The sequence below is a fragment of the Aphanomyces astaci genome (genome assembly GCF_000520075.1).
Source record: "Aphanomyces astaci strain APO3 unplaced genomic scaffold supercont1.20, whole genome shotgun sequence".
Classification (NCBI taxonomy): domain Eukaryota; phylum Oomycota; class Saprolegniomycetes; order Saprolegniales; family Verrucalvaceae; genus Aphanomyces; species Aphanomyces astaci.
The window spans coordinates 142881-159561 of record NW_009798283.1 but is presented as its reverse complement, the minus strand read 5'-3'; the positions used below and the strand labels follow the sequence as shown (position 1 = coordinate 159561).

Genomic DNA, 16681 nt, shown 5'->3' with positions numbered 1-16681 from the left:
CTACAGCTCCAAATATCGCGTGAGTAGGTCGTGGAGATGGCACTGTGGCACATGCATATTGTTGCAGCCGCCGCACATCACACAAACAGAAGCTCCGAGGACCTGTAACAGAGCCATGACATCGTTTGCCCAGGGTTTATGGGTGCATTCGACGCTGATGTCGCCTTGTCTGTCATGATGTTGCAACGAACTGTGCGGACTCCATTGCTGCCGCAGTATGTTGACCACGTAGTCGTGGTGGGTGGTGTTAAATAAGCAACCGAGCTCGAATTGATGGGGCCACGCCACGTCATAACTGGACACGATGTGGATCTGACAAAGCCCCCATGGCAGAGCTGCTTGAACTCGGCCAAATGCAAAGCAAGATTTCGCTGCGTTCAAGTCTGGCCTCAGCGGATCTTGAACGACTAGTCCTCCTTCGGTCCATTTTGTGGATTTGTCCCAAGTATCGGGCTACAACGTGAAGTCCATCCCGGTCAGCTCCTCACAACCAATTCTGTCACGTTCTACCTCGTGTTTCGTACAAACGATCTGTGGGGGTCCAAGGCGCTGCCAAACACATGCATAAAACGCATCAGAAGGTCGCCGAGGTGAGACTCATGGTGTTCGCCGTCGTGCCGGTGACTATGGTAGTCATCTTGCAGCAAACTTGCCACCATGAGCGTGAGGCGGTAGGACGTTAACCCATCCGAGAAGCCTACAAGAAAAGCATATTATAATGCCTATTTCTTCTCATTCACTTACCATTGTGGAGGTGATGATGGTGTAAAAACTGCTTTACGACGAGCACGAGGGGGGTGAGCTCTGGGAACGAGTGCACCAGCTTCTGCACGTACACACTGGTCTCGATGCCCCTCCAGTTGGTCGGCTGGCGCAGGTGCTGCAAGGCATGATGTGGGTAAATTTGCTTCACGTCGTGGAGAATACTGCCATTCCCCTGTTGAAAGTGACGACAGGAGCGGTCCCCAACCACTCCTCTGAGACGAAACGCTCCGACGATGACGCCGGCGCGATCCACGTCGACATTTCAACGCTGCCAATCACAGACCCCTGGCCGGCCATCCCCATGAAGTTTGGAGAAGGCTACGCCATCGATCACTACGTCTACGTCGGACTGTGGACCTTCCAACCCTGTCGCAAACGACCCAAACACGAGAACGAGTGCATGGGGCCAAACTTGTTGCACGCACGCCTATGAAATACTGTCGATTACTCAGTCCTTCAACAACGTGTATCGTTCAGGTGAGACATCACACACTTTTGCCACGGCTGTTTGTGGTGTGGATGTGCACATTTCAGTGCCCATTGGCTTCTTATCTCTTCGTTTCTTCTTCTTTCCCGTCGCCCCTGATTGCCTATCGTCGGCGGATATAGCGGCCGCTTGAATCGTATCGATAGTCACGTCGACCGAGATAGCAACGACTACAGATATCTGCACCAACGCCTTACCGAGCTCCCGTCCCACCCAGTCCACCGCGGTGCCACATGAAAGGAGCGTCGACGTAAACAGATTATCTGCCACGTACGCAGCATCATGCACGGCAATGTCGTTTTCGGGCAAAGTCGCGAGCAAGTGACGGACCGCCACCCGAATAGTCGATGCAGTGTCCGACACGAACCGACGACTTAGCACACGCTGCACACATGTGACAGAGTCCCGATGAAGCAGCTTGTGGTGGTCTTTGACGGGCGTGGAAGTCCACAGCTGGGCCAAGTGATGGCGACATGCGGCCAGGGGGAAGATTCCCCTATGGAGGTTCTGGTGGCGGCGGCTGTTTTGAAATTCGTCCACAAGGTGCTCGATCACTCGAAGGGCCACGAACGCAGCCAACGTAAACGTTTGCACAGTTTCGGGAGGCAACGCCCCCTTCGAGGATAACGTTATGATCGAAGAGGTCGCGTTTATCGAGTTGATATTGCCAGGGTGTCGTTGGCTGCTGTGTGCATAAACATCTATATGCTACAGGATACTTTAACCTCGGTAGCCAAACGTACTCGTCGTAGTGGAGTTGCAGATGTGGCAAAGGCTCCACCTGGAAGGATTGGTGTAGTACCTACATGTTATCGAATGAGTTGACTTTTTGGAAAATCGTCGCAACTGTAGCCGGTTGAAAGTGTAGCCACGCATGCGATCGCCGGTAGACGGCTACACTATGTTCCGTACCAGTTCCAATCGACGTCGGAACACTTATTCGGCACGTTGCCACTGGGTTTGATCCACACTGCATCAGCATACTCGTTCATATCGCACAATCGAACGGCTGCTACGAGCTCTCGACAGCTGACCATTACGTTGGAGTTAACCGCCCGACTAATCGCGATACCCCTAGGTTTGATCAACTCCTGCTGTCCACACGTTTACCTTGAGTGGCTAGCATCGTTCTCAACAACATCGGTCCACAGCTGAAAGGAAATTCGATCTCGCAAGCCTTCGCCTCCGTCATTGTGTGAGCTGCGGTTCCAAGTGAAGTTAACATCATCACGTGATAAAATATCAAGGTCTAACTTGAGCCGCCAGCGGAAGTGTCTTGGTGGCAACTAGTTGGTATGCTGGATAATACAACAAACTCGAAATATGTGCATTAATGCGCATATATATTGCATAATAATGTATTTCAGTCTTTTGCAGCGATTATGCATTATGTATGCACTGTGCAGCTAACAGTAAAACATACATATAATATGCGTATTTTCGACCCCTGCTGGCAACAACATGTCAGAAGCGTAGCTTTAAGCAGGTGCAAGCAAGCGTACATGTTCGAGCTCGTCATAACCGAGGCCGTCAAACCGGGACCACATGTGGCTCAATGTGTCCTTGGGATGTCAACCTGCGCACCCTTTCGTTGATGTCGACCATGTAACTTTCACTACCTTCTTTTACGGACATTGCCACTCCGACAAGCAATGTATTCGTGTATTATTCCTGGACATTCTCCACATGTTCTGTCATTAAAGCAAGGTTATCGAATGTCGAAACTTCGACCGAAATGATATCCTTTCCATGTTATGCATTTTTATCGACGGCGGTCCCTCGATCGACTTCGACTACTGCGCCGAGACGAGCTTGGTTTGGACGACGCCTTGTCAAATCTATCCCGGCTGCGGCTAACACGCCGTTCTGGACTGCGACCGCGGCGGTCCGGGCTACGGCGCCGGGTCTCTGGACTTCGCCGCCGGCTTGGCTCGGGACTGCGGCGTCGGATTGGCTCCGGACTGCGGCGCCGGCTAGCTTCAGGACTACGGTGACGAGTACTAGGCCGATCTGGGCTTCGACGAGACGAGGTGGGGGGCTTTCTCGCAAAATCTTCGTCGTCGCCGCCGACTGAGTGGCTGATTGGTTCGTTGGTGTACATGGCACTGTAACTGGCCTTCAATCGCGCCAGAGCCGCAGCTTCGCGATCAGCTTGACTTACGGGAGCTTTCTGTCGTCGCTGGCCAAAGTCATCGTAGCCATCTTCAGCGACTTCACGGCGACCGGACGCCACCCGTTCTTGCCGTTCGTTGAACCCGCCACCCGCGCCATCACGTTTCTCGTCGGGTCCTAAGGACGCTTTGGGGGCTTTGCATATGTTGCACTCATTGCGGCGTTCCCAGTTCATGTTGCCACACTTGCCACAAGCCCAGTCAGAGGGACCGAATAAGCCCGTCTTCTTCTCCCCGCCAAATTGACGGTCGCCGAATGGCTTTTTCGGAGCATCTACACGCGGAGTGAAGCACCGATTGCACTCCATGCGACGGGCAAAGTTGATGTTCCCGCATCCTTCCTTTGGGCACACCCAATCGCCATCAGTGCCCAGTCGCGGCGGCGGACCTCCCCCCATCATGTTGTCTCCACACACAATATACGAAAACTCACATCCGGAAATATATATCCGAGTCCGGATAAACGTTGAAGCGGTAGGTATTTTTTCAAAAGTCCTCATGCCGAAGCGTCGCCACCCGTCCAAAGTATGCGCGGCGGCAACCATCAACGAAGAAGACGTGGCCAAGAGGAACGACGTATGGCACAGCGATGTTGTGGGGTATGAGCTCCGGTCCTCGGGGTTTCTTGTGGTAACCGTTCAGCGGTGCATTCCGCCGGACTTGGTGATGTCGAACGTGTTCATTTACTTTCGAGGCGGTGGACCAGGAGGGGTATGGTGGGTCAGTCATGCTAACACAACAGGGTGTGTGCTAACATGCACTTCCAAGTCCAAACTGCCTCACAGTGAGTGGGACGTGACACCGCCGCTTGTCGACGGTGAGAACATCGTCCTCCGGCAACGAACAAAGCTACCCAAAGGCGACCCGCCATCGTCCTTCACCGCCGACTCCTCCGTGCCCCCAGCCACTATCTCCTGTGCAATTCTGCCGCCGCTGGTGTCGTACTGTCGTACCACAGTGTTCAACGTGTTTGAGATCAACACGGTGCTGCAAACGTTTCGCGCAGATGCCTTCTTTGAGCTGCGGTTCCGCACCATCGCTGCGTCCGACGTGCCCCAAGCCAGCGTCGTGGACCTCCTAGACAGTCTGTACATCAACACTTCCGTGGTCGAATGTTTGAACACGGCGTCCGTAGAAGGAGACGTGCAGTCGTGGTCGTCGTACACTCCGTCCACGCACCACAAAGGCACACTCATGGACTACTTTTTATTGAAACTTCGGTTCAAGGGGTGCTTTTCGGAAATGCTCGAGCTGTGGCCGTTTCCTTTCGACACACAAGGCCTGACCATGTCCTTGACGATCAACCGCCCAACGTCTTACGTCGTGTTTCGCAGCAACGACGACTTTCCCAGCGTGTTCTTGGTGAATCGGTTTGCCATCTCCAATCTGTTCCACGTCGTCACCGCAGAGCACGTGCTGCCTCGAGTGGGGGTGAGCGACCCCGCCGAGTCGTCACAGGGGTACCGGTACAGCTGCATCGATTTCACCGTCATACTCCAACGCAAGCCAGGGTACTACGTGTCAAATGTGATGGTGCCAATCACGATTCTCACGTACTTGGGGTTTCTCTCGTTTGGAATTGAGAGTTTTCGGACGCGAATGGCCACGTCGAATCGCATTTCCATCTCCGTGACGCTACTGCTCACGGCCGTGGCCTACAAGTTTGCGATTGCCGGCGCGCTGCCGCAGATCTCGTACCTGACGTCGCTGGATTGGTACGTCACCATGTCATCCGTGGTAATGGTGGTCGTGACAGTCGAAAACGCCGTGTTCCCGTGGCTGTGCGTCACCACAGCAGACGACGATGTATGTTTTGACACGGAGCAAACCGTAATGTGGACGATGTTTGTCTTGTTTACGGGCGGGGTGGTCGGCAGTGTCGTCGTCATGTGGTGGGCTAGTGTGCGTCGACGGAACGTCAACGATACCCTCGTGGCCCAACGCCAATTGCGGCTGTTGGCAGCCAAAGACTACCCGACGGCATGCTACAAGTCGCGTCGAGCGATGGTGGACCACGTGTTAGCGAAAATGAACTTACCCCGGCTGGAGTGGGTGCACCAAAAGACCAACCACGACACCAGTGGGCCCTATGTCGGCCACGTGAGCACCGAAACAGCCAAGGCTCACTTGGCTGCGTTCGTTGCAGCCGAGCACCGAAACATATGTGAATAATAGTATTCCACCTTGTGCGCTACGTTGGCTATAGAGGGAGGGTTCTATACTTATGTTAATAACTGGGGGACGTTTGGATGTACTAGTAGTACCATCACATTACGATTTGTGCAGGCAGCTCGGCCGTGCTGGTTGAAATCCTTCAAAACAATGTGTGGTTGTGGTAAGTTGTACATATTGCAATGCCACTGCTTCCTGTGGACTAGACGTAATTCCCCTCTCAAGTAGAGATGTTGTTCGTTTTTGAGCTTTAGATTCCTAAATTGTTGTGGCTAACGTTAGACTGTCACAATCATGGCTGCTGTTGGACACATGGGCAACGACAGAGGGGTGACGCGTAAACAAGGCCAACCCACGAGCTTGGACTGGAATTCGATAGCATGAGCGATGGAGATCGAGGGTCGATGTGTGTACCAACACCAACTTGGGCAACTCAACTGCTTAGTCAGATGTCCCTTTCGCCCTCTCCAAGTCATCTCTCGAAGTTCAAGTTGAACCACGTTAAAGTCATTGCGTAATATTAAGGCTTACTGTAGTAGTAGTACATGGATGAGGAAAAACGAATTGTTTTATTATTACATATGATAAAGTATGCAATCCTCCTTATTTATTGATTTTCGAAGCGTAATCTTGTTTGTTCGTTCGAGCGAAGTCGGCATTCTGTTTTTGATCGATCCAGGTTAAACGTTTTATAGGTCTTATACGTGCTCGGAATATAATATGGTCGACCTCCACATACAAACGCCCATATATTTGGTGGAAGAATAACCAGTGGAATAATATTACGTGACACTGCTGTGACCACTGGCGACGGCAGAAAGCACAGCAACACCATCCTACCACTTACTTGCGCATCCATGAACACCGCTGTGTATGACGTGTCCACGCTGCAACTTGGCGATCAGGTGTGTATCTGGGACTTTGGACGATGGCCAATCTCGTACTCCCATCACGGAATCGTCTATGAGCGCGGCACGTCGTTGCAGACGGTCAAGGTAGCGCACACGTGGAGTCCGCTCTCCAACTTTGCCGAGGCGCAGGCGGACTCGTACTTTCGGCTGACGACGCTAGAGCAGTTCTTAGACGGCCGGCAGTTCAAGCACTTGCGTCGCGTGCAATACAACTCGTCTATCCTGGGCGACGCGATCTCGAAGCTCGGCGAAGTCCACCGGTCGGCGTCCGACATCCCGCCCGTGGTGATCGCGCGATGCAAGTTTCTGCTTGGCGCAGGTCGTGGCCACTTTAACATCTTGTCCCTCAACTGCGAGCATGTTGCGTACTGGTGCAAGACGGGTCGTTTGTTTGCCAAGCAGATCTTCACCACGAGTCCAACTGAGGTGCCGTACATTCGGCAGCGGTCGCTCTCGTGTAAAGTGGACGCGCTATTTGCGACAATGCACGAGTTGAAGGAACGTTATCGCATTGAGTGCATGGCGCTATGCAGTCGACTCAACGACATTGACGAAGGCGGCAGTCGCAAGCGCATTTACATCAAAGCCAAGGACCGATCGAACCGGTACCTTCAAGTACGCGGCGAGCACGTGTACCTGGTTGAGTGCGATTTCGAAGAAACCAACCCGTTGCTACAGCAATTTCCCACGCCTTTCTACGCGTTTGCCGAACACACCGACGTGAACGTGGTCAAGGTGTCGTTTCGCGAAGTGGCCACTGGCCGCATGGTACAGTATTCTATTTTGTATGGCGAGTTTTACACCAAGATATATATATCTATTGTGCTTTCGAGTGAAATTTCGTGTTGTGGGGTGGTTTGTCGTTGGAATTTAAATCGATTTGATTGGCTACTTCAGATGAGCTCAAAATTTCTAGCCAATCAAAACCCATTTCTCAATGAAATTCAACCAATCAGATCGATTGTGGATCGGGTTGGTTGGCGCGATTATTCGATTGCACCCCCTCCCCAAATTTGTATCAAATCGACAATATATATATATATATATATTTCTCACCCGCACGACATGTTGTACATAGGTGTGTTCGAAAGCGAAATGCGTCAAGCTGATCACCCAACGCTTGTACCATCGAGAAAACCTGTTTCGGTTCGAATATGCATATAATGGCGAGCTCCAGTCGCGGCGGCTCCGGCGGTGGTACATTGGCGCGCGACCCAAGGATGGCCTGGTGCGGACGTTAGTCTCGAGCGACGACGCGATGGCGTTTGAATTTGTCGACGCCAAGATGCTTGCTGCGTCGCCAGCCAGTGAGCCCCCTGTGGCACCGAGTTGTTCCGACGCTACCAACGACACGGACATTAGCAGTAGCTAGTACATATTTAACAGTCGGACGTACATGCCGTCGTCGGTGGTTCGTGGAGGCAACATAGAACAACAAGTCATTCTATGTAACTACAGGTCTATCTATACATCCATCGACATGTAACGTTAGATTACACTGGAACGTGAGTAGACTTGGCGGAAGCCGAGATATGCGCCAACGCAAAAGAACAAGTAGCCGATGGACTTGGTGAAAATCGAGTTTACTGGTCGATCGATGTATATATATATATATATACAGTATTAACATTATGTAAGGAGTGTGTTGTTGGGATGATGTCAAACGTGATGGACATTTGAAGTTGGTGCCCTTGCGTGCGTGCACATCGTCCCAGCATTCGAGAATGTCATTGAGACTGTAGTATACTGCGTAGTACTTCAAGTATTTGTTACTTTGTAATCCATTGCGTCATACAAATTTGGAGTATAATCAACATATTCACAAGTAAATATCAGTTATTACAAGAAAATTATCAGTTATTACAGGAGTCGCAATAGATTAATCCGTCGCAATACATATACACTATACGGTACATAGTTTTGGAAGTGCTTTACTATCCCATATACTGACTACCAGTATTCATACCAGTAGGATCCAACAAGGAGCTGCCGTTTCGGCGGCGCTGACGCAGTTGAAGAAGAAAGTAGCGCGGCCCTGTACGTGCGTTGGTCATGTCACATTATGTCCGACAGTAGCGACGGACAGGGATAAATGGTTATATTCGCGAGGTCTTTGTCGCAGAAACTGTCTCCTCTTGTGGAAAGTGGCTACAGGAGGACTCAAAGCAGAGAGATGGTGGTAGCATGTGTGGACAATTCACGCAGAATTCAAAGCAACCTGACTTACGGCACAGCCCAAGCCTCATATACCCGGTATTTAGCTTAGCTGAGGCAATGTGGGTATTCTGTCGGGCAGGTACGTAGTAGGACTTGCACATGAAACGCATGCAACCCAATCTAAAATCCAACTTGTCCATTCTTGCCAAAGCTTAGCTTTGTCGTCATGGTCCTCTTGGCTGAGCCTTCGGGAGTCTTCAGCCCACTGCCATCACCATACTCTGCCGTTGCCACCGTACAGATGACCCTCCTGTCGCCAGACACCAACATGCTTGTCGTGTAGGAATGCCGACTGGGAGTCCCAACTGCCCACCGCGCCGCCGTCTACTTGTACCTGTGCTGCGAAAGCGACGTCAAGCCAACGTTTATCGAGGCATCGTATACAGCTGCAATGTCGCAAGTGTTCAAGTCTGGGGTCCCCACGACCTTGACTCGCGTACGTACTTGCTACTGTACTGTAGCCATGTCCCTGTTGTCATCTCATCAGAGGTCGTCGTGTAGCACGCGTCGTATTTCGGTGGGCTCGTGCACTTGGCCCCGTACGACCTGACGCCAATCCAAGTGCAAGGGTTCCATCACGTGTGCATCTTGTTTCAGCATCTTGGCGGCGTCAGCTACTGTACCACCTGCACACCATATACCCATCAACCAGAACTCCTACTGTACGTACTGTAGGCCCGTACCTCGTGCACTTGATTCCGCTGCTTCTTTCCCAAACCTCGGAAGCTGCGACGTTCGTAGCAGTCTCGGTAGGCACGGGACCCGTACACTACTATTGATGTAGCGAATAACATTCCTTGTTAGAACCTGCTCAAGCCACACCAACAGCCAGGCCCTCATCACGCCTATCGTAAGCTCCCCACCAGCGTCATCGCGGACACCACCCTCGCTCGCTTTTTCAAGGTATGACCTGCCCCCATCACCGACGCCTTCTTCATCCCCGTTGGCCGCAGGAAATTTTGCAATGGCGGTACACCGAGGTGGCCACCGCGTTGACGACGTGCCAAGGCGACGACGACAGCTACTTTATCCACCTGTTTCATCGGTTCTTTGTGGGCTTCTTTCCCATGCCTGTACGTTCCAGTGGTTTAGGCACCCTTGTAATCCATTACACAAGGCTAACCAGTCAACTCATTAGGTTGTGTACCGCGTCCTCGACAGCTATTTAGCCGATGGCCCCAAGGTACTACTCGAGTACAGTCATGACACGTTGTCACATCATGTATTCGTACTTGTCCAGGTGCTATGTCGAGTGCTCTTGGCCGTGTTTAAGCTCACTAGGCATGAAATGGTCAAGTGCACGGCCACTGGCGAGTAAGATTCGATCAAAACATGGGCTCTGTTGCCAATATATATATATATATATATATATACGTTTAACATACGGTACAGTATATATATATCTGTCAAATCCTTTGACTGTCCAAGCGATGATACACTTTGATTCAAAAATATGTTCATGTTTTTTGCTACATATGAGCTTTCGTGCTATTATACTACATTGCTGAAACATCGCTGCCTGGTGTCGTTGTATAGGGCATGGTGGGCACAACTACAAGCAGTTGTAAACGGCCCATCCTTTGACTTTGATGCAATGTTTACGGCGGCGTTTCGAAGTTGGTACGGGTACTTGTTTAAGAAAGCCAACCTCCAAACCATGCACAAGGCGTTGGAAAAGCGGAAGTCGGTTCGGCTGCAGTCGGCCAAACACCAACACGCTCACGTCCACCACCACCTCCCCCTGCTCATTTCCCCCAAGTCGTCGGGGGGGCGATTGCTAGACCCCCATCGGGACGCGGCTGTGACGTCGTGGCTGCCGCTCGGGCTACAGATGAAGCACTTTCGTCTGTTGTACAATGCTGAAGTCCACGGCCGGGGCCTCGACCGACTCTACAGCCACTGCGAACGGGGGGCGGCGTCCCCCGAGATGCTTCTGCTCGTGGAGGAGCTCACCACCGGCAGTGTCGTGGGCGTGTTCGTGTCGCATCAACTCGGAGTCCACCAGTCGTTCTTTGGAGACCACCGGTGCTTTCCGTTCGCCCTGGTGCCGACCCCCCATGCATTCAAGCAGCTGGTCACGTCCCCCGCGCATCACCATGCCAAGCCTGTGTTGCTCAAGTACATGCTGTGCCTCCCCACGATGATGGCGTTTGGCGTGAGCAGCACGTCAAGCGCGGCGGCGCTGGAGCTAGACGAAGACCTCATGCGCGGAAAGAGCGACGAAAGCGATTTATTTCAGAGCCCCCCGCTGGTCGGCGGCGGCGTCGTCGAGTTTGACGTTGGCGGCGTCGAAGTGTACGACTTTACCTTGGAATAGAGAGAGTCGGACCAGAATTGTGTTGGCAGAAGGAACCGTACGTAGGATGTAGCACCCGCCACTTCGTCTCGACAGTCATTTGAATAACGTAGTAGTAGTTCTGAGGAATGCAATGTCTACATCATGGTGTAAGCCACTACGCCACTATTCCGAGTGCTTACTTCTACTAACGTTAACGTTAACGAGAGTAGAAAAGCGTTTGTGTAATAACCAGTCGGTGGGCGGAGTGTAGTTAGTAGCACGGTGTACTACTGTACATACTATATTCATAACAGCACCACATCAATTCGTCCGATTGTGGACTTCTATGATTCGTTGGACAAATGTTGCCACACCGTCCGAGCTAACTAACGGACCACTCGCTGCATTGTTCCAAAGTCGTCCCTTGCTTTGTCCAACATCAAAACTTCCGTGTATATAGATAGTAGTACTAGATCTTCGAAGTTCTTGAATTCATCGTTCGTTGCTGGGTTATGCAGTTGTTTACATCATAAATAATGGGGACGGTCGTTAGGGGTCACACCGTGAGGGGCCACACACGAAGAAGATGCTGTGTGGTTGTCGTCGGGGGATTGGACGTATGGCTCGATGGGTGTTGGGGGGGCTTGCGTGATGGGCGGAGGGGGGCATCAAATACGCCGGCTGCCCCGCGTGGCAACGATACAAGAACCGACGGCGGAGGAACGACGTGGGGAGAAGAGTGGGCTAGTCGTGGGGAAGGCGGTTGCCATCGATCTACAGTCACCACACTCGAGCTCAAAAAGTGTCCTAACCCCACGAACGACGATATATGTGAACATAAGAGGACCTTGCACTGTTTGGCGGCGTTGTTGCGGTGGTGACACCTTGGACATTTGATCCCGAGGGGACGTCAACGATACCGCGACGGGTGTCAGAGGCGCTGGCTTGGAAGCCGGTGGCTTTGACGCTTGGACGACCACAACGATCCGTGGGGGCAGGCCATTGTCGCCTTGTTGGGGGGACAGACGGCGGGGGGTAGTACTTTGCTTTTTCTCACGCATGCGCCGGTGCCCCGCGCTGCAGTCGCCGCTTCGATGCACTTGGGGCTGGGACCAATCCAAGGTAATGCGGTCCAACTGGTCCAAGTGGCCACCACTGTCGAACTCGTCGATTTCGTTTTCCCACCTGGACAAGGCTTCGCCGTCGCGACGGAAGGGGCGATGCGGCATCAGTTTGGTGGAATTGCAAAGCACGAGGTAGACGGGGATAGACTGGACAACGTGGATCTATTTTTGTACGCGCGACCACCCCCTGGTGGGATCCATACAAATAATTAATATATCGGTGCATGCCTGTCTTTTGTGTCGGAGTTGGTGGTCTCAGAAATTGAAATTCATCGGTTCAATGAATTACTACGTAGTAATTGGCTACTTGATTCTATCGATATGATTGGTGGACACAAACTATCGATTATTTTTGACCAATCCAATTGCGACAAAAGTGCTCATCATCACATAACGAGAAGATAGATATCTTCGCATTATATTAATCGGCGATGGGGCTCGAGCTACGGAGTACACCTACGACATGAGAACGTCTGCTCAGCTTATAACAAAACTCACCTCGCTTATGATTGTACAGCTACACGTGGCGGCGGCGGCCACCCCTCGCATGGGACATTGCATCTTCACTTTTCACCGCAGGGGAGTTGTTTGCGATGGTACTACTTATGAGCGTCCACTTTGGAGGCCACACCACGCGTGTACCTGCAAGGTTGTTCTCTCAACTCGCCGCGACCGTGTCCACCACCATCGATGGCGGCAAAGGCACACCCTGCAGCCCCTGGGCCCTTCTCATTCCAGCCTTTCTCGTGGTCAAAATAGGATTATAAATCGTGTTGTGGTTATTAAATTATACGACTTACCTTGCGAATTGTATTTGGTTTTGAGCGGATGAAAAAAAAACATTTTCGATTGATTTGGGAGAGGCAGTTGACGTCATTTAATTCGATTGTGTGCTGCAAAACAACATGGCCGCCGCCGCTGCAACGCACACGGAATGGCCGACGTCCGCCGAGGACTACCAGATCATCGAGAAAGTTGGTCAGGTACGTCACGACCCCTATTGAGGAAGGATGATGGAGTGACATGGGGTCCCCCAAGTATTGATCGGGTGATGTGTCGTCATCGAGTAGGGCGCATTCGCCAAGGTGATGAAGGCGTACTGTCGACCAAAGGACACGTATGTCGCGATCAAGATCATGGACCTCGAGAAGATTACGACCAGCTTTGAAGACATCCGGGTACGTGCGCAGTCGTGATGCCGCCGTCTTCCCCCGAAGTCTTGTGGATGAGAGAGATTCAACATGATACATACCCGCGGTGCCTTGACCCTCTCTCTCTCGCAGGCGGAGGTCCAAACAATGAAGATGACCAACCATCCCAACGTGCTCAAGTGCTACTGCAGGTGAGATCCATGCCGTTCCCTATTGTTGGACGTTGCAGAGAGGGGGAGGAGGTCACCGTACGACTGATGCCGTGTGTCTGTCCATTCGTAGCTTCGTGTACAAGGACCAACTGTGGCTGGTCATGCAACTCATGAACAAAGGATCGTGCTTGCATGCGATGAACATCTTAAAGAAGAAGGGGTTTGGCGAAGGCATGAAGGAGGAGCTGTGCGCGGTGATCTTGCGGGAAACGCTGCAGGGGCTGCAATACTTCCACGAAAACGGCCAGATCCATCGCGACATCAAAGCTGGCAACATCCTCCTCGACGGCGACGGGAACGTCTTGATCGCCGACTTTGGCGTGTCGGGGTGGATGATGGAAGGGGGCGATCGCCGCAAGAACCGCCAGGTACGCCCGCGCCAACGGACGATCTTGTCTCTGTCTGTTGGTGCTACGAATACATGCAGAATACACATCCTCAGTGTCCACATATTGATTGACCTACATGGTTGAATCATGTATTGTGAATTCGCTATAAACTTGCAACATTCGTGTGGTTTGTCATATCAATATATTGATTCACGCTGGAGTTGTTCGGATTGGTTGAATATACTTGTCCTTTCGAGCCAATCAAATATATCCACGCAAAATCGGAGTAGCCAATAGCGTCGATTCGATATATATTCGACGGGGTCTGGAAATGTGAATCCACAATATGTACATGTAGACTTTTGTGGGCACGCCATGCTGGATGGCGCCGGAAGTGATGGAGCAAGTCCGAGGGTACGACTACAAGGCGGACATTTGGTCGTTTGGGATCACGGCGCTGGAACTCGCCAAGGGGTACGCTCCGTATGCGCGGTACCAACCCATGAAGGTAGTACATAAACATATATTGTCCTTTTGTACCCCATATTTGGACTTTTGTGATGCTGATTTGCCAAATCTATCGATCGATTCTTTGTGTGGACACGTTGTTTGGATGCCCACTAACTACTACACACTAATTAAAGTCACACACTAATCGATGTTTCATATTGGTCAAAGAGTGGTTTTGATTGGGTACTTGATTCGTGGGTTGGGTTTTGATTGGTCGATATATCGATGATGTGCCGATTTGGTTCTTGTGCTCATTCCAATTCTTTCGAATCGACTATTGGCCATAGTAGTTAGTAAACACGGTACTACGATGGGAGTTGCTGGTACCCTTGTGTGGCGGCTGCATAATGATGAGAGGGCGAGTGACGACGCACGACGGGGGGTTGTAGGTGCTGCTGCTGACGTTGCAAGAAGACCCGCCGAGCCTGCGGTCGTACGACGACGACGGGTCGGGCCACCAGTTTTCCCGCCATTTCAAGGACATGGTGCGATTGTGTCTGCAGAAAGACCCAGCCAAACGGTACGCTACCCCCCCCTCCCCCCCCCTTCCAAATTCGATATTGTCGTTTTACCCAAACTTTGGACTTTTATGATTCGCCAAATCTATGGATCGATTTTCGCTGGACGGAATTTTGTGTGGTGTCACACTAATTGAAGTCACACACTAATTCGACATCCTCATTGGTTCAATCAGTTTGCCGATTCTTGTGGAACACATATATATTTGGTTGTATTCCGCTTGCGTCGATGTGCATCACTTTGTGTGTCCGTCCCCCATTCATTGCCTCAATCATAGTCCATGGACGACCTTCCTTGCTTATATGTGGATATCACGACGATGGGATACTGTATCTATCATAGACCCACGACGTCGACGCTGCTCAAACATAACTTCTTCAAGAAGGCCGAAACCGCCGCGTACTTGGCGGCGGAGCTCACGACCAAGATCGACGACATTGGCGAAACCTCAATCAACACCCAACCGATGCTCCCCGGCATGGGCCCGCTGTACGCGACCAAGGAGCCGACGACCGCCGAGCCCAAGGTGTACGTCCCCGGAACCACGTGGGTGTTTGAGGACACACCCGCGGCGGACGCGACGCCACAGACGGCCGCCGCCGCCGCTGACGAAATCGACGACTTTGAACGACAGTTTTTGGCGGCCAGTGGAGGTGAATCCGTGCGCAAGCCCCAGCAATAACCAGATCGGATGTACTAGTCGACGAGTATGCAATGGTAGTAATACAAGGGTGATCGGGGAACACATACAAGTTGTTGAATCTCGTGATTGACAACCTTAAGACGTTCAATATGACCATCTCTTACGAAATGTCCTACTACTTAGAGTTACTGGATTGCTTCACGGCTACTACATAGTATGCATGCAATCTAGACAAGTTGTGTGTTTGAAGGTTGTCGCGGCAATTGCATGTCGAGGGTAGCCACGTTTAATATGGTGTGGCCAATCTCGACGGGCAAAAGGGAGGCGGAGGGTCCATAGGATGAAGGACGCCCCCATAGCCACACCCCTCGCGTGCCGCTTTGGTATAGGGCTTACTTGACACTGCAAATCCACAGTGATTTGGACAAAAGCAGCAACGCCGCAAGCACGGGGAGCAACTAGAACCTACGTCATACTGCTGCATACATGCTGCACTCGAACAACGGTCGATGGACATGCACTGCAGTTACTGTAGTTAGTACGAACGGATCAAAATGCAAACTGCAGTTTCGAATGGCGGCGTGAAAAACAACTTCGCTGTGGACCAATCAATTGAGGTGTGATTTTGATTCATCTATACCGATTCATCTAAGTACTGTAACAATTCATTTATATACTCCCTTAGGTACTTACCGGTACTATTAATACTCCAATTATTTATATGGATTTCAAATATATCCAAACGTCATCCACCATTAATTTAGGTCAAATCCTAATTAGTAGAGATGTGAGTAAATTAGGATAATGCTAGGTCATTGCATACAGGGAGCGGAACGGACCTGCCACTGCCCGACAAGAAGAAAAGATAGATCATTCGGTCAAGCGAGAAGCTTAGATCCGCGCTCTCGTACGGCCGCGCTTGCGCAGACGGCCTCCCGGGCGCTCGGGGCCAACGTAAGGCTTGATCACTACTTTAGGTTTCATCCCACAACTTCATCCAATTTCATCCCATGTCATCCCAATGTCATCCACGCTTTTAATTCAACAATTATATTATATTAACCGTAGTATCCAAGGTTGGTATTAATATTCAATGCTGTCCCGTAAGTCTTACGTATTACTATTAATAGTATTAATAGTATTTATGTTTTGAGGTTACTATTACCGGAAATATCAATACACATTCGCACGT

The 16681-nt window shown here is 51.3% G+C and overlaps 6 protein-coding genes across 7 annotated transcripts; 4 read left to right on the top strand and 2 right to left on the bottom strand.

Moving 5' to 3' along the window:
* H257_08734 (hypothetical protein) lies at nucleotides 1-2799 on the bottom strand (the record flags this gene model as incomplete). The annotated part of the gene is made up of 7 exons (XM_009834771.1): nucleotides 1-453; nucleotides 525-697; nucleotides 745-926; nucleotides 971-1050; nucleotides 1103-1192; nucleotides 1259-1867; nucleotides 2755-2799. 7 exons carry the CDS (start codon nucleotides 2797-2799, stop codon nucleotides 1-3), a joined length of 1632 nt encoding a protein of 543 aa, XP_009833073.1.
* A 136-nt stretch (nucleotides 2800-2935) lies between these two features.
* On the top strand, nucleotides 2936-5673 carry H257_08733 (hypothetical protein). The gene has a single exon (XM_009834770.1). The coding sequence runs from the start codon at nucleotides 3730-3732 to the stop codon at nucleotides 5593-5595; it is 1866 nt and encodes a 621-aa protein (XP_009833072.1). The 5' UTR covers nucleotides 2936-3729; the 3' UTR covers nucleotides 5596-5673.
* Nucleotides 5674-6353: 680 nt separating this feature from the next.
* On the top strand, nucleotides 6354-7969 carry H257_08732 (hypothetical protein). Its single transcript, XM_009834769.1, has 2 exons — nucleotides 6354-7274; nucleotides 7585-7969. The coding sequence occupies exons 1-2, from the start codon at nucleotides 6453-6455 to the stop codon at nucleotides 7876-7878; spliced, it is 1116 nt and encodes a 371-aa protein (XP_009833071.1). The 5' UTR covers nucleotides 6354-6452; the 3' UTR covers nucleotides 7879-7969.
* Nucleotides 7970-8854: 885 nt separating this feature from the next.
* On the top strand, nucleotides 8855-11167 carry H257_08731. 2 transcript variants are annotated; one of them, XM_009834767.1, is made up of 9 exons: nucleotides 8855-8958; nucleotides 9007-9159; nucleotides 9225-9342; nucleotides 9399-9472; nucleotides 9528-9626; nucleotides 9677-9796; nucleotides 9862-9906; nucleotides 9964-10037; nucleotides 10260-11167. In XM_009834767.1, the coding sequence occupies exons 1-9, from the start codon at nucleotides 8890-8892 to the stop codon at nucleotides 11038-11040; spliced, it is 1533 nt and encodes a 510-aa protein (XP_009833069.1). In that variant the 5' UTR covers nucleotides 8855-8889; the 3' UTR covers nucleotides 11041-11167. The 2 variants fall into 2 exon arrangements, with proteins under 2 accessions (XP_009833069.1, XP_009833070.1); XM_009834768.1 differs by having other exon boundaries at nucleotides 9225-9472.
* Nucleotides 11168-11434: 267 nt separating this feature from the next.
* On the bottom strand, nucleotides 11435-12312 carry H257_08730 (hypothetical protein). Its single transcript, XM_009834766.1, has 2 exons — nucleotides 11849-12312; nucleotides 11435-11775 (listed from the first exon to the last, which is right to left on the bottom strand). The coding sequence occupies exons 1-2, from the start codon at nucleotides 12228-12230 to the stop codon at nucleotides 11558-11560; spliced, it is 600 nt and encodes a 199-aa protein (XP_009833068.1). The 5' UTR covers nucleotides 12231-12312; the 3' UTR covers nucleotides 11435-11557.
* Nucleotides 12313-12938: 626 nt separating this feature from the next.
* H257_08729 (STE/STE20/FRAY protein kinase) lies at nucleotides 12939-16028 on the top strand. Its single transcript, XM_009834765.1, has 7 exons — nucleotides 12939-13108; nucleotides 13196-13303; nucleotides 13409-13467; nucleotides 13559-13856; nucleotides 14176-14325; nucleotides 14717-14847; nucleotides 15189-16028. The coding sequence occupies exons 1-7, from the start codon at nucleotides 13031-13033 to the stop codon at nucleotides 15526-15528; spliced, it is 1164 nt and encodes a 387-aa protein (XP_009833067.1). The 5' UTR covers nucleotides 12939-13030; the 3' UTR covers nucleotides 15529-16028.
* The last annotated feature ends 653 nt before the right edge of the window (nucleotides 16029-16681 follow it).

Excerpts from the sequence above, each read along its gene's own strand:
- H257_08729 (XM_009834765.1), top strand. The coding sequence starts at position 13,031 with ATGGCCGCCGCCGCTGCAACGCACACGGAATGGCCGACGTCCGCCGAG. Across the intron at positions 13,109-13,195 it reads TCATCGAGAAAGTTGGTCAG|GGCGCATTCGCCAAGGTGAT; the intron begins GTACGTCACGAC and ends GTCATCGAGTAG. Across the intron at positions 13,468-13,558 it reads GTGCTCAAGTGCTACTGCAG|CTTCGTGTACAAGGACCAAC; the intron begins GTGAGATCCATG and ends GTCCATTCGTAG.
- H257_08732 (XM_009834769.1), top strand. The coding sequence starts at position 6,453 with ATGAACACCGCTGTGTATGACGTGTCCACGCTGCAACTTGGCGATCAG. Across the intron at positions 7,275-7,584 it reads AAGTGGCCACTGGCCGCATG|GTGTGTTCGAAAGCGAAATG; the intron begins GTACAGTATTCT and ends TGTTGTACATAG.
- H257_08731 (XM_009834767.1), top strand. The coding sequence starts at position 8,890 with ATGGTCCTCTTGGCTGAGCCTTCGGGAGTCTTCAGCCCACTGCCATCA. Across the intron at positions 8,959-9,006 it reads CATACTCTGCCGTTGCCACC|GAATGCCGACTGGGAGTCCC; the intron begins GTACAGATGACC and ends CTTGTCGTGTAG. Across the intron at positions 9,473-9,527 it reads CGACGTTCGTAGCAGTCTCG|AACCTGCTCAAGCCACACCA; the intron begins GTAGGCACGGGA and ends ATTCCTTGTTAG.
- H257_08733 (XM_009834770.1), top strand. The coding sequence starts at position 3,730 with ATGCGACGGGCAAAGTTGATGTTCCCGCATCCTTCCTTTGGGCACACC.
- H257_08730 (XM_009834766.1), bottom strand. The coding sequence starts at position 12,230 with ATGCCGCATCGCCCCTTCCGTCGCGACGGCGAAGCCTTGTCCAGGTGG. Across the intron at positions 11,776-11,848 it reads ACGCCGCCAAACAGTGCAAG|ATCGATGGCAACCGCCTTCC; the intron begins GTCCTCTTATGT and ends TGGTGACTGTAG.